This window comes from Poeciliopsis prolifica, unplaced genomic scaffold (genome assembly GCF_027474105.1).
Source record: "Poeciliopsis prolifica strain line A6 unplaced genomic scaffold, Auburn_PproV2 SCAFFOLD045, whole genome shotgun sequence".
Taxonomy (NCBI): Eukaryota; Metazoa; Chordata; class Actinopteri; order Cyprinodontiformes; family Poeciliidae; genus Poeciliopsis; species Poeciliopsis prolifica.
Genome location: NW_026562420.1, coordinates 3,940,135 through 3,952,518, shown reverse-complemented (window position 1 = coordinate 3,952,518; position 12,384 = coordinate 3,940,135). Strand labels below are relative to the sequence as shown.

Genomic DNA, 12,384 nt, shown 5'->3' with positions numbered 1-12,384 from the left:
TGTTGAGTCAGCAGCAGCAACTATTATGAAACTCTTATTTTTTGGTCGTAGTATTTCTGTTCTAAAATGAATCTTTATCAGTATGAGAATTTTAATTTGATTTGAAAAATGCAACTAAGCAATTTAGAAAGAAAACACATTAAATAAATTATTCTCAGGAAAACAACGTCTGATATGATTCTACAAGTCGGAGGTGACTGGTGCCAGTTTGGTTTGGATAGCTTATTGCCTAACAAAATGACTTTTCAATTTGAAAACCTGCATTTTGTTTTTACTTATTTTGTATATATTTTATATATGTAGATATGAATGTATGAGAATTTTCTGCTGCATCTCAAATTGTTGGAAAGGACAATAAGAGATGGACAGTGGCAGAGTGAGACATGATGACGTCTCCTCAGCTCCTGTTTGAGAGACAGGAATTGAGATGAAAAAGAAGGATCGCTTCCTGAGTGCTGCATCTTTCCCTCCATGCTGACAGACTGGAGTTTTTACAGGCTACATAAACACACATCAGAATAAATACTGAGAAGAAGAACTGTAATGTAAAGTTCAAAAAAGGACAGTCTGTGACAGCTGCCTGCGCTTGCTACCTCCTGCTACTGAGACACAGACGCTACTTTACTGGATTCCATCCACGGTTTCATGGAGCTTCCACTGCTGCCACTTTGGAGAACATTCAATTTAAAGCTTTGCATTATGATTTTTAATATTCTCCACTTAACGAGATCGCAGGGATTTTCAGAAGTGTTCAATAAAAACCTTAATTTCTCTGCCCCTGTGAAAATGTCAGAAAAGTCCATATGGGAGGTGGAACTCTGGAAGTGAGGCTTTACAAGGCGGCAGTAACAGTTACTGTCATTTATGATTATGGTCTGAAAAGCAGAAAAAGTCTTGTATTCAAAAACTAAAATGATGATACCATGAAAACCACTATTAAATAATGAAATCTATACAGTTTTAGGAATACTGTTGGTGTTTTTAATCTTGGTTTTATTCTAAAAGCCAGAGGAAACAGCTGAAGCAGTGCGTTTTTATGGTTGTTGACGTTTTCCCCACTAACGGTACCAATCTGTCATTTCTCTGTAAAAAAAAGCCACCTCAGGAGGAGCTGACTGGTGAAATAAAATCTGCCTCCTGGATTAATCATCAGGATTGTTCCTCTGGTAGAAATTAGAGTTCTATTTGACTCCACATAAATCTGTCAGCTTCAGGTCTCATCATTTTATGTTTTCTGAGATAGTAAAGTGACATATTGTAAAAATTTGATCAAGAAGTTTCAGGTGTTTTAACAGACTTTGATGTACAAGCTGTTAACAGTCAGCAGCTGTATAGATCTCTCTGAGCAGATGGATACTAAAAAGATATCCCTTTAACAGACTCGTTATACTTCTGCTGTTGCATTTACAATCAATACACAGCCAAGTATGACAGGAGATTAAAGCCATGTGATTTCCCTTTGCGTGTGTGTGTGTAATAGCGGCGTGATTTTCAAGGGGACAACAATCGGGATGGCGCCACTGGAGGGAATGTGCAGCCTGGAAAACTCTGGAGGCATCACTGTGGTACATGGCAAGATATTCTCCTTCTTGCATTTTTATTGTCTCAGCTAGAGTTCTGTTGACTGCTGTTGGTGTAGCACAGAGTTCCACATTATCCACATTTTGGTTCTGGTTTTCCTTCACAATAAATATCCAATTAAGTGATTACAGTAAAGATTAAAGCTCCAGGTCCAACAGTTCAAAGATAAAAACAGATCTAGAGCCTGTTGTATTTATGGTGAGCAAATTCCACTCCATGATGTGAAAAATTCTAAATTCATTCTGTGGTTCTGATGACCAAAGTGTAGGCAGCTTTTCTGCTGCTAGTACTGGTTCTATACTGGTGCTATAATGGACTGGTGGTACTGGACTGGTGCTGGGGGTGATGGGACTGAGGAGATCACATCTGCCTCAACACAGCCTGTGAATACAATACAGCTTACCAGCAGGACAAGATGCCCAATTAAATTTTTTATTTTTTTTTAAATCTACTGCTAATTAGATTAACAGGAGATTTTAAACCCAAAAAAGCCCATTTTTGGCATTTGGGCTGTAAATGTAACCTGAATTTAGAGTAAAGCACTTTGGAGTTTACTGTATTTTATCTTTATTGGTTCAATTTTCCAAATTCCTTTTTGCTTTTTCTGATCACTCTGTTCTTGTTTAATGAAAGACACAAGTCTTTCATTAAGATCATAGCTTCCCACCACAGCCAGACAAGTTTGTGGAGTAGATATAGGTATAAAAATGTTGGTCAAAAGTATGACTCAGATATCACAGAAAAATCTTTGGGTTTGAGAGGTCACACACACTTTGGGCTGGTTCATGAGAAACTGGAAATCACATGCGGACAAGTTCAACGTGTGATTTTTGACATCATAAGCAAATGATGTCAAAATGGTGTACGTTTGTTCAGTAATGAGATAAATTTATTATAAAATCCTTTATGAAATAAAATGGCTGGATGTAATCAGCCAGTCACAGCAAATCTTTCTTCATCTTCCCTTTTCTGTGGGTTTTTCCCAGCCAGGCCTTCTGTTTTCAGCATGTCGGTATTCATTCTGCAGCAGCGCTCAGCCCGTTCAGCTGGATGTGTCTATGAGTGGTCAGAGAGATTGATAGCTTCTCCAAGCATGATTAGTTTCCAATAAGCTGTGATCTGTCCTGTGGGCAGCAACAGCCTATGGAATCCAGATCTGCTGTGGCTAACAAGCACATCTTTACACACACTTCACATTCACTTTTTATTGTATTTGAAAGAGCCACAAGATTATTTAAAATTTCTTAAAATATCATGAAGAGATTGAGACAAAAAAAAAATCAGTTGGTAAATCCCCCAAAATATCTCCTAACTCAATGACCTAATGAGTTGGTGGTGTTTTCTCAAAAAAAAAAGGTTTAAAGAAATATAATGCACAACATAATTAGTACAATATTAGTTAGTGTTTACATTGAGCCAACATACCTGCAGTGACACCTTGGATATACTTACCTCTGACTGCCTTTCACAGGACCACTCAGACCTGCCGATCGGAGCGGCGGCCACCATGGCCCATGAGATCGGCCACAACGTGGGCATGAGCCACGATCATGATGGCTGCTGCATGGAGGCCAGTGCGGAACAGGGGGGCTGTGTGATGGCTGCCGCCACTGGGTGAGTGCCAGGCTCTGCATCATAAACATGAACTTAGTCATAACTTCTCTTAAAACAAATCAGGAAGTTGTTCATAATCTATCTGCTGTTAAATTGGCAACAAAAAGTCTGTTATTTAATTAACTTTCTATATTTTTATCAGAATGAATTTTATCTTGTTTAATTAGAACAGACACAGTAAATATTCTGGCTAACAATTATTGTTTATTATTTTCTTGTTTGATCAGTTTTACTACATGTACAGTAGCTTTTATCTAAACACCATACATAAAAATTGTTTTTTTGTGTTGCTTTATCACTATTAAATGATTTTATTTATTCCAAATTCCAGACATCCATTCCCTCGAGTCTTCAGCCACTGCAGCAAACAGGACCTGGACAGCTACTTCCAGAAGGGGGGGGGCATGTGCCTCTATAACATGCCCAACATGAGGGATCTGGTGGGAGGCAAAAAGTGTGGCAATGGCTTTGTGGAGGATGGAGAAGAGTGTGATTGTGGGGAGCCTGATGTGAGTACCTTGGCTGGAATTATTTAAGGCACTCTCATATGTTGAACACGCATGAACCACCTTTACTTTTGTAAGTGTAGCTTTTTCTTCCAAGCATTTAGTGTCCATGTGCGATGACTTCTGCTATTGACCTTTTGCAGCTGGGTCACCTCATCACGTTGAAGCACCAAGACATACATTGAAAGTGAGGGACAGGAGGATTGAACTGTGATTGTTTTCCCAGGTTGCTTCCACTAGTATAGCCACGGCTTCTACTTGTTCATGTTGAGTTAACTTGTCTGTGGAAGCAGCACAGCTAGCTGGAGCTCATAGACAAAATTTTATAAATGGTTAGCTTAGAAACCAACCCATACCTTCTCTGCCCTGACCTATTTGTTGATTTGATGAAGTCGCTGACTTTGCCTAAATTCATGGGACATAATTTCTACCACTGTGTAAGGAACACAGTGACAGAAATCACTACCACTGTGTTGCTCTAGTGAAATCAATTCTGCTTTCATTAGAGCAGTCTAGATTCTTGCCCATTTTTTTCATACATGCTAGGACACATGATAGTGGGCATTTTCTCCAGGTTACTAATGATTTGATTTCATCTTGCTCATAAAGTACATGAACATTTGTCTTCTTACTTTGTGAAAAGTGTTGGCCGCCAATCTGCGAATAAACTGCTGACAGTCCTTGTGACTGACAGCTGCTATCCATCTGCTATCCGTGGTGTTAGCCTCCCAGACTTTGTTGTAATCTGTAAAGCTGGTCTTGACTTCAGGTCTGTAAAATGGTTTCTTTGTGGTGTTAGGTGTTAAAAAGCCGCTAAGCTCTCTAAACAAAGCAGTTCTTATCACAGAAACTGTTTAATCCCATATCTGAAGCCCAAACAATCAAAAATATAACAGATTTATATTGAGATGACAGGATTTATTGCTGAAATGAGGTGATTCCCATGGACACAGGCTAACTGAAGTGTTGGAGCAACTTCTCTTCCCTAAGCCTCACATGAACTTCTTTGACTCAGAAAATAAACCCTTCACAAATTCCTCTGCAATTAATCACTAGTACATTAAGCACAACCGTGACTCTCCTTCGGGCGCCATGGCAACTGGATTAAAAAAAAATCTGCAAACATGTAGACTTGACCTAGTGGGCAGGTCTGTCAGTTAAACTTCTCTCACTGCAGAGCAGAAGGGGACAATTTATTACAAAGAGCATCATTAATTAAAAGATTTACTTTGTAATAATATGTGCTGGGACAAAAATACAATAGTTTATCATCAAACAACTTTTTAGTAAAGTCAAAGCATCATCCATTAGTAATTGGTACGTCCACAGTGAAGTTCACTGCTGTCATCACTTGAAACAAAATGGCTTCATGTGAAAGGAAGCAACTGTTGCAGCAAACGTGTTTCTGGATTCAAAATCTTCAAGATAAGTATGCAACGGGAGAACGTAAAGTTTTATCAGTCCGGAAACAACTCCTGTTTAGAAGTCTTCTACCACAAAACCACAATGACTGAAATTCTGTAGGAAGTACATGCAGAAGACTTCACTGAGATTATGTGGTCAGTTCTCAAATGGCAGCTTAAAAAAATAAGGCAAGAGATCAGTTCTCGACAAGAAAAATGTCTGGGAATCAAGATTTGATTTATTTAATAACTAGAGTGAAATATTGAGGTTCTGAACAAATGGCTCAAACACTATAAATGTTGACTGCAAAAATTTCTAGTTATTTTTCAGTAAACCATAGAAATACAAATAGTGCTGCTGCCAGTATCACAAAACAAAGACTGGGACATTTCTGTGCAAGGTTTGCTATAATAATGTAACAGCAATAAATGAGTTAATTACATAGCTCTTCTGAGCCTGACTTCATTTTGATTGGCTGCTTTAAAGATAGTATTAAGATGTTATATAAAAGTCAGAACAAATGAAGAATAAAGTTTTTACCATCCATAAATTTGTTTTAGAAAATAATTTGATGTATTAAAAACATATACTGCTGCTTTGTGATGCTTACATACAAGGTTTTCTGTTCAGTTTTAGGGGTTTTAATGTCGGTATGTGTGATTATTTACAGGAATGCACCAACGATTGCTGCAATGCCAATAACTGTACACTCATGGAGGGGGCTCAGTGTGCCCATGGGGTGTGCTGCCATGCATGTCAGGTAAGAAGCATACAAAAACCTGTGGGGGCAAAGTTTGGAGAGAAATCTGCCTGCAGCTTGAGCTCTGTATCATTAGTTTGCTGTCAGTCTTCATGTCGGCGGATTGACACACTGCGCCCATAACATGTCTGATCTTCTGTCACAGCATGGCTCATCACCTTCACATCACACTGGCACTTTTCATCTCGGCTCACATCTCCTTTTTAAAATGGAAGTCTTTCCATTTCACTGTAAAACATAGATGATTGAAGCCAAATTCCTCTGAGCTCCAACCTGACAGAAGACACAAAGTATTGAAGATGGCAGTAACAGAATGCAGTGTGCAGAAGAAAAGCCCTGTCTTCTCTCATTCTTTTTGTGGGACTGCTGTCTTTTAATAATACTATCTTTGTAACTCTGCAGGCTATGTGTTGTGTGACAGGTGTTATATCTTTGTACACACAGGTTGTATATCAAGGGTTGTTTTTATTACTTTACTGTGTAAATTTCTAGATCAGACAGTCAGATTTCAATAAGGGTAGAACCTGGAAAAGTAGATCATATGTAACAAAACCTAAGGATGGATTTTTATCCAAAATGGTTCTATGACTTTTCTAGTCCACTTTTATCAAACCAAATCTGATTTCCATTTATAATCTATATTTCTCTGCCCTTCTTTTCTTAAAGAGAAATTATAAATATTGCAAGGAAGGTTACACTTTATTTGATCTTAAGCTTGGTTTTGTATTTCTTTATTTTAGTTTTCCAAGCCTAGATCAGTAAATGCGGCGCAGCTCGGGAGAGGAGACTAGTATTGCAAAATTTGTTGTTTTACGTTCTGTTTATTCTGTTCTTGACAGCCGGTGGTTACCTGAGCAACCAGTATCTAACAGCTGATCCGTTATGTTTCTGTTGATGATTATGGCACTCACCGCTCACTGCCCGGACATAGCAAATTGCTGTCTGTGCCAGAGCTAGAGGCCAGAAGCTACACAGTTCTTCCGTGAGAACAGCTCGGTTGTCGTTGTAACTCATCTGTGCTGGAAGAAGTAAAGTTCATGCAAGAGACCCTTTGTTCTTGCTGTGTATCTGTAACTACTGCACGCCTCTGTCACACTGGAAACCAAAAGCACGACAATATTTTTAGAAATGGCTTCTGGGATGTGATCTGAATTCAAACTTCAACTAAATAGAAGCTGTAAAACAAGATGGTTGGCCCTTGACTGACATCTCTTTGAACTACAGCAGTCCGAGGACTGCAGTGTTTAAAAACAAATAATCCAGATTATCCAAAAATGTAATGTTCATAAAATGTAAATTTGATAAATTGATCAAATCAATTCATTGCATAAATAGTCTTTAGTCAAATAGTCAAAGCTGACATGAAGCCAGCTCAAATCTTTTGAGCAAGATACATTGACCACAAACAGAATATGGTGACAAAGTATGAATCAAACATAGTTTTGGTCTATATATAACTTTTACCTTCAGGTTCATTAGTAACAGTTCTTCTCATTTCACCTGATGTATCACTTCAAACTGTGTCCTTACCTCCCTCCTCCTTTCTCTGCTTGCTGTCTCTGCCAGTTGAAGCAGGCAGGCACCATGTGCAGAGGGCCAGCAGGATCATGTGACCTCCCAGAGTACTGTACTGGGGCCTCTCCATACTGCCCTGCCAATGTCTACCTGCTTGACGGCTCCTCCTGCCAGTATGGAAAGGCCTACTGCTACAATGGCATGTGCCTCACCCATGAACAGCAGTGCCTGCAGCTCTGGGGTTATGGTAATGAAAACACTGTTACATCTCTGCACTGACTACCTTTCAGTATGTAAGCCATATGATGTTGTGCATGCTAAGATTTACAGTGCGTAGGCTGAGCATTGTCATCCTGGTGGTAGACAGATGGCTTGCTTGGTTTGTAAATAGCACATCAGCTTGTTCCTAATGGAGAGGAAACAGGCCTTTCCCAGAACACCAAACCGCTGCGTTCATATGACTTACTGATGGAAGACTTTTCATTTCCAGGAGCTCAACCAGCCCATGATGCCTGCTTTGAAGATGTCAATGCAGCAGGGAATGCATTTGGAAACTGTGGGAAAGACGAACATGGCAACTACAAAAAGTGTGAGAAAAGGTCTGTGATGCTAACAATCACTTCAAAGTTTTAGATACTTTATGTTAAGTTTGGTTGAACTGTTTGAAGCAGAGGTGCTCAAATATCCTCATATTTTCTGCACCCTATGATTAGAATACAGTAAAAGATAAACATGGAGCTACAGGACTGCAGCAAGTAGACAAATCTAATTGCTGTGTAGTTCTGAGCCCAGCTCTATCTTGTTTGGACAGTCAGAGACACAGTGACAGGGAATCGCTGCAGGTCTATGAGACACCATTAACTTTAATGTGTTCTTCTTGCTGCATACATCATCCAAGTCAATTTTCCATTCATGGGATGACAAAACAGATCCGGGGTGCCTTTAGATATTTTAAATTTGGCTAATTTGCTTCTCTGAGTCGGGAAATATGGTTCAGGATTATTCTGTAGGTTATTAATCTTTTTTTCTGTTTTTTTTTTTATCTCCAAAGTGCCGGTACTAATTTAAGCAGATTTTGATTAAATTTAAAGAATAAATATATATGTCTTACCCTTTTTTCTGTTTAATAACATATTTAAAGCAAATATTATGTTTTTACTCAAATATTGGATACCTTTCTTTCTATTTATAAAAACCCATTAATACAGAAAAATCCTCCAAGTTATGGGAAAAAATTATCTATAACTCAAACTCTTTAATGAGCAGGGACAGAATAATGATAGATTTGTCTTTAGCATCATATATTCACAATTAGCAGTTCACATTACAACAGTGTCTTCTGTGTGAATTCCCTGTAGTGTTAGTAAATCCTTACCTGTGAGGTGTCCACAAGGATGTCAATATTTCATAGTCGACCACTTTAGAGGTTGAACACAAAGGACATTGTCTACAATATCTAACACTTTCTGTATTAATGAAAGGCTGTTGTCAACTCTGTCAAGCAAATATTTCCTTTCAACAGAAAACCTGTCTATCGAAAATTGTAAGATTTACCAGGACCTGGTCTTCAACATAAAGCAAATAACACTTTAGCCACTTAAAAGTGTTATTAATGCAGTGTTATTTGTTATTTTTCACTGTAATATTTTTCTGTTCATAGCAAGACACTTGTGCACCCACGATCAGGGATTCTGAACCCTCAGGCCACAGAGAGCTAAATTAGCTGTTTGGCAATGCTAATGACCTAGTGGATTATGGTGCTTGATGGCTGTCTCCATGAGCCACTGATGCCTGAAACCATTACAGAGTTCCACATGAGAGATGGAGGTGTTACTGACTCACTGAATTGATTGAGGATTTGGAAATGTGTCTGGTATTAAGACACCTTCACAGCAGCACTATCTGTCTTTGGCTTCTGATGCTAAGTTTCAGTATGCAAAAAGTTTAGCTTGAATTGGAAGAAAAACTTCAACTTCAAGGGTTTGAAAAAGTCTAACGACAAACTTTGAATGAGCCACTCAATAGACCTGGCTGTTGATCTTTCAGAGCACAGATATGACCTTGATTTAGTCCTTCAATTCTATGCCATGAACTTCTCACTCTCATTTAAAGCTTCTTTTTTTCACATGAAGAAGTGTTTGCACTTCTTTCTCTTTTATGCACAGACTGACACACCAACAAGTGTGTACTTCATTGTCTGGCTAAAGGATTCGATGATATGTGCAGGGAGTGTGGCGAACTGCCCAACTGTTCAGCTCCTGATTCAGTGTGAGTGTGTGAGTGTGTGAGTGCGTGAGTGCGTGTGCGGGTGTGCTTCCCTGCACTAGTAGCAATAATCTGTACAAGCCAGATTTGTTGGAGCGACTTGCTTCTGAACATTTCAGGTTCTGCCTCCCGGCTTACATAAAGGCTGCCTAGAACACTGATTGGTGGAAGTTATTGCGGGCGGGGCTGTCAAGGTCAAACACTAACAGAGCCTGATTTGTAGCACAAATATTTTTTACAGGTTTCTATAGTGTACTGAACAACTAAAACATCTGAAATCCTTTGATGGCTTTATTAATAAACACATGGAAGTTATTTGTAGTCGTTATTTATAGTATTGATCTCTCAACATAAAAACATTCAGTTTTCTCTGATATGCTGGATGTTTTCCGGACACTGACTGATATGCGATCGATCGATCGATCTATCGATCGATCTATCTATCTATCTATCTATCTATCTATCTATCTATCTATCTATCTATCTATCTATCTATCTATCTATCTATCTATCTATCTATCTATCTATCTATCTATCTATCTATCTATCTATCTATCTATCTATCTATCTATCTATCTATCTATCTATCTATCTATCTATCTATCTATCTATCTATCTATCTATCTATCTATATATATATATATGTCTATATAGATATATATATAGATATATATATATATATAGATAGATATATATATATAAACAAACATAGACATATATATATATATATATATGTCTATATATATATATATATATATATATATATATATATATAAGATACTGCGCAGAACCCTCAAGCTCCCAGGCCTCTGGTAGAGGACCCGAGCTTAGAGGATAAGAACCACCCGCGGTGGGTGAGAAGGGAATTTTATATTTATATATATATATAATTCCCTTCTCACTTCCTGGGGCAGTAACCCCCAAATTGGAGCAGTGGCTACAACAGATCCCAGGAACAACATCAGACATCTCAGTCCAGAAATGTGCAGCAGTCCTTGGCACAGCCAAGATACTGCAGGACCCTCAAGCTCCCAGGCCTCTGGTAGAGGACCCGAGCTCAGAGGATAAGAACCACCCACGGAGGGTGAGAAGGGAATTTTGTATATATACATATGCATATAGATAAAAAGACACACAGATATATGATTAAAGGGAATTAAGCAAACATATTTAAAATTTTCCATTACAGCAGTTAGAAATTCCTTGATGACTGCACCAAGAAATTAATTTTACCTCCTTTCTGTGCCTCAGTGTCTGAAAACAATTGAAAATTCATATTTTGTGCTTGTTTTTCTACTTAGTGATGCCAAATGTGGCAAGATTCAGTGCCACAGTGCTGCCAAGAAGCCCAAAGGCACAAACGCCGTTTCCATTGACACAACCATTAAGACGGGCGGCATTGAGGTTAAGTGCCGTGGCACCTATGTTTACAGCACTCAGGACGGCCAGGGTGACCTGCCTGACCCCGGCCTCGTCATGACTGGCACCAAGTGTGGAGAGGGCAAGGTTGGTCAATTTTAAGATGTGACCAGAATTCACATTTAAGTTTAAAACCATTAGCCAGAAGTACAAAAATGGACTCGATAATAAAAGCTCAATCTGAAACTAATAAAAGAAGAAAAGTCCAAGGTGTGGTGTGTGCTTGTTTGCCCCATGTAAATATTCACCTGATTTATGCGCCTTTTTTTTCTAGGCTGCTGTCTTAAACTCTTGTTCAGTTGGTAGACAGTATGGAAAGGCCTACTGCTACAGTTTGATTCAAAATTCTTTTCGGTTATTTGAAAGTAGGAGACATTTTGTTTTTCAGTTGCAGAAAAAGTTAATCTGGCAGAATTACAAAACCCTCTGTAAATGATCAGATCTTTAATTAAAAAACAGCATTATATTGTTTCAGGGAGAATTAACAAACTAGTACTCCTAAAAGTGATTCTGACTATATACATATAAATGTGTATGAGCAAAGTTATACTAATTAACTAATTATTTCATTTTTGTTCCCGAAGAGTTTTTGAATATTTTTATTATGTAGAAGGGTTTGTGCAGCCTAACGATAATTTTCAACATTCTCTTTGCTTTTGCAGTAAACACACAAGGTTGTTTCACCTCATACAAAACAAAATGCCATTAGTCTTGTGGGAGATTGATCCGTCTTAGCATTTTATCTAATTAACATTATTCTGTCAATTTGATTTATTATGCATCATGCAAACTAGAACACTGGGTTTTAAAACAAAACCATTTCTTGGCAAACAAAATCCCCATAACCTCGTAAAGTAAAACTGATTTTATTAAAAAAAAAGGTCTGCATAAAATGTGGTGGTAATGCACCCTCTTTGTCTTAGTTCCTTTTCTTCTGCATCACAATCCTCCCTTTTAAATTCCTTTTCAGCTGCCGCTCCAAGGCCTGACTAGCACTGCCTGAGTGATGTATAATGAATAGGCAGCAGATAATACTGTCTGCCATCTACCATGATGAATTCTGAGTCGTCTTATTGAGTTGAACTTTTCTCTGCAGTGAATGCAAACATGCTCTGCTTCTAGTCAGCCAGTAGATCTACTCTGCAAAGTCGGATTGTTGTTGAACGATGTTCCCCTTTTGCCAAGATGTGAAGAAAACATGATCAAAATCAATAATTATTGCCTTATTAAACCTCAACACCTTAAAACTCCGTTAATGGAAAATGTCAATAGGGAAGTGTTGAGTTTAATCAGAATGTAGGAGTATCGATTGTGCTTTTC

At 38.3% G+C, this 12,384-nt stretch overlaps 1 protein-coding gene across 2 annotated transcripts in view; it reads left to right on the top strand.

Moving 5' to 3' along the window:
• The window catches only part of adam19a (ADAM metallopeptidase domain 19a), a 116,173-nt gene that overhangs the window by 91,099 nt on the left and 12,690 nt on the right, over nt 1–12,384 (top strand). For both annotated transcript variants that reach the window (XM_055056491.1, XM_055056492.1), the window contains 7 exons: nt 1,481–1,565; nt 3,053–3,195; nt 3,527–3,704; nt 5,776–5,865; nt 7,432–7,627; nt 7,871–7,979; nt 10,947–11,151. In XM_055056491.1, coding sequence (XP_054912466.1) covers nt 1,481–1,565; nt 3,053–3,195; nt 3,527–3,704; nt 5,776–5,865; nt 7,432–7,627; nt 7,871–7,979; nt 10,947–11,151 — 1,006 coding nt within the window. The remainder of the gene's footprint in view (nt 1–1,480; nt 1,566–3,052; nt 3,196–3,526; nt 3,705–5,775; nt 5,866–7,431; nt 7,628–7,870; nt 7,980–10,946; nt 11,152–12,384) is intronic.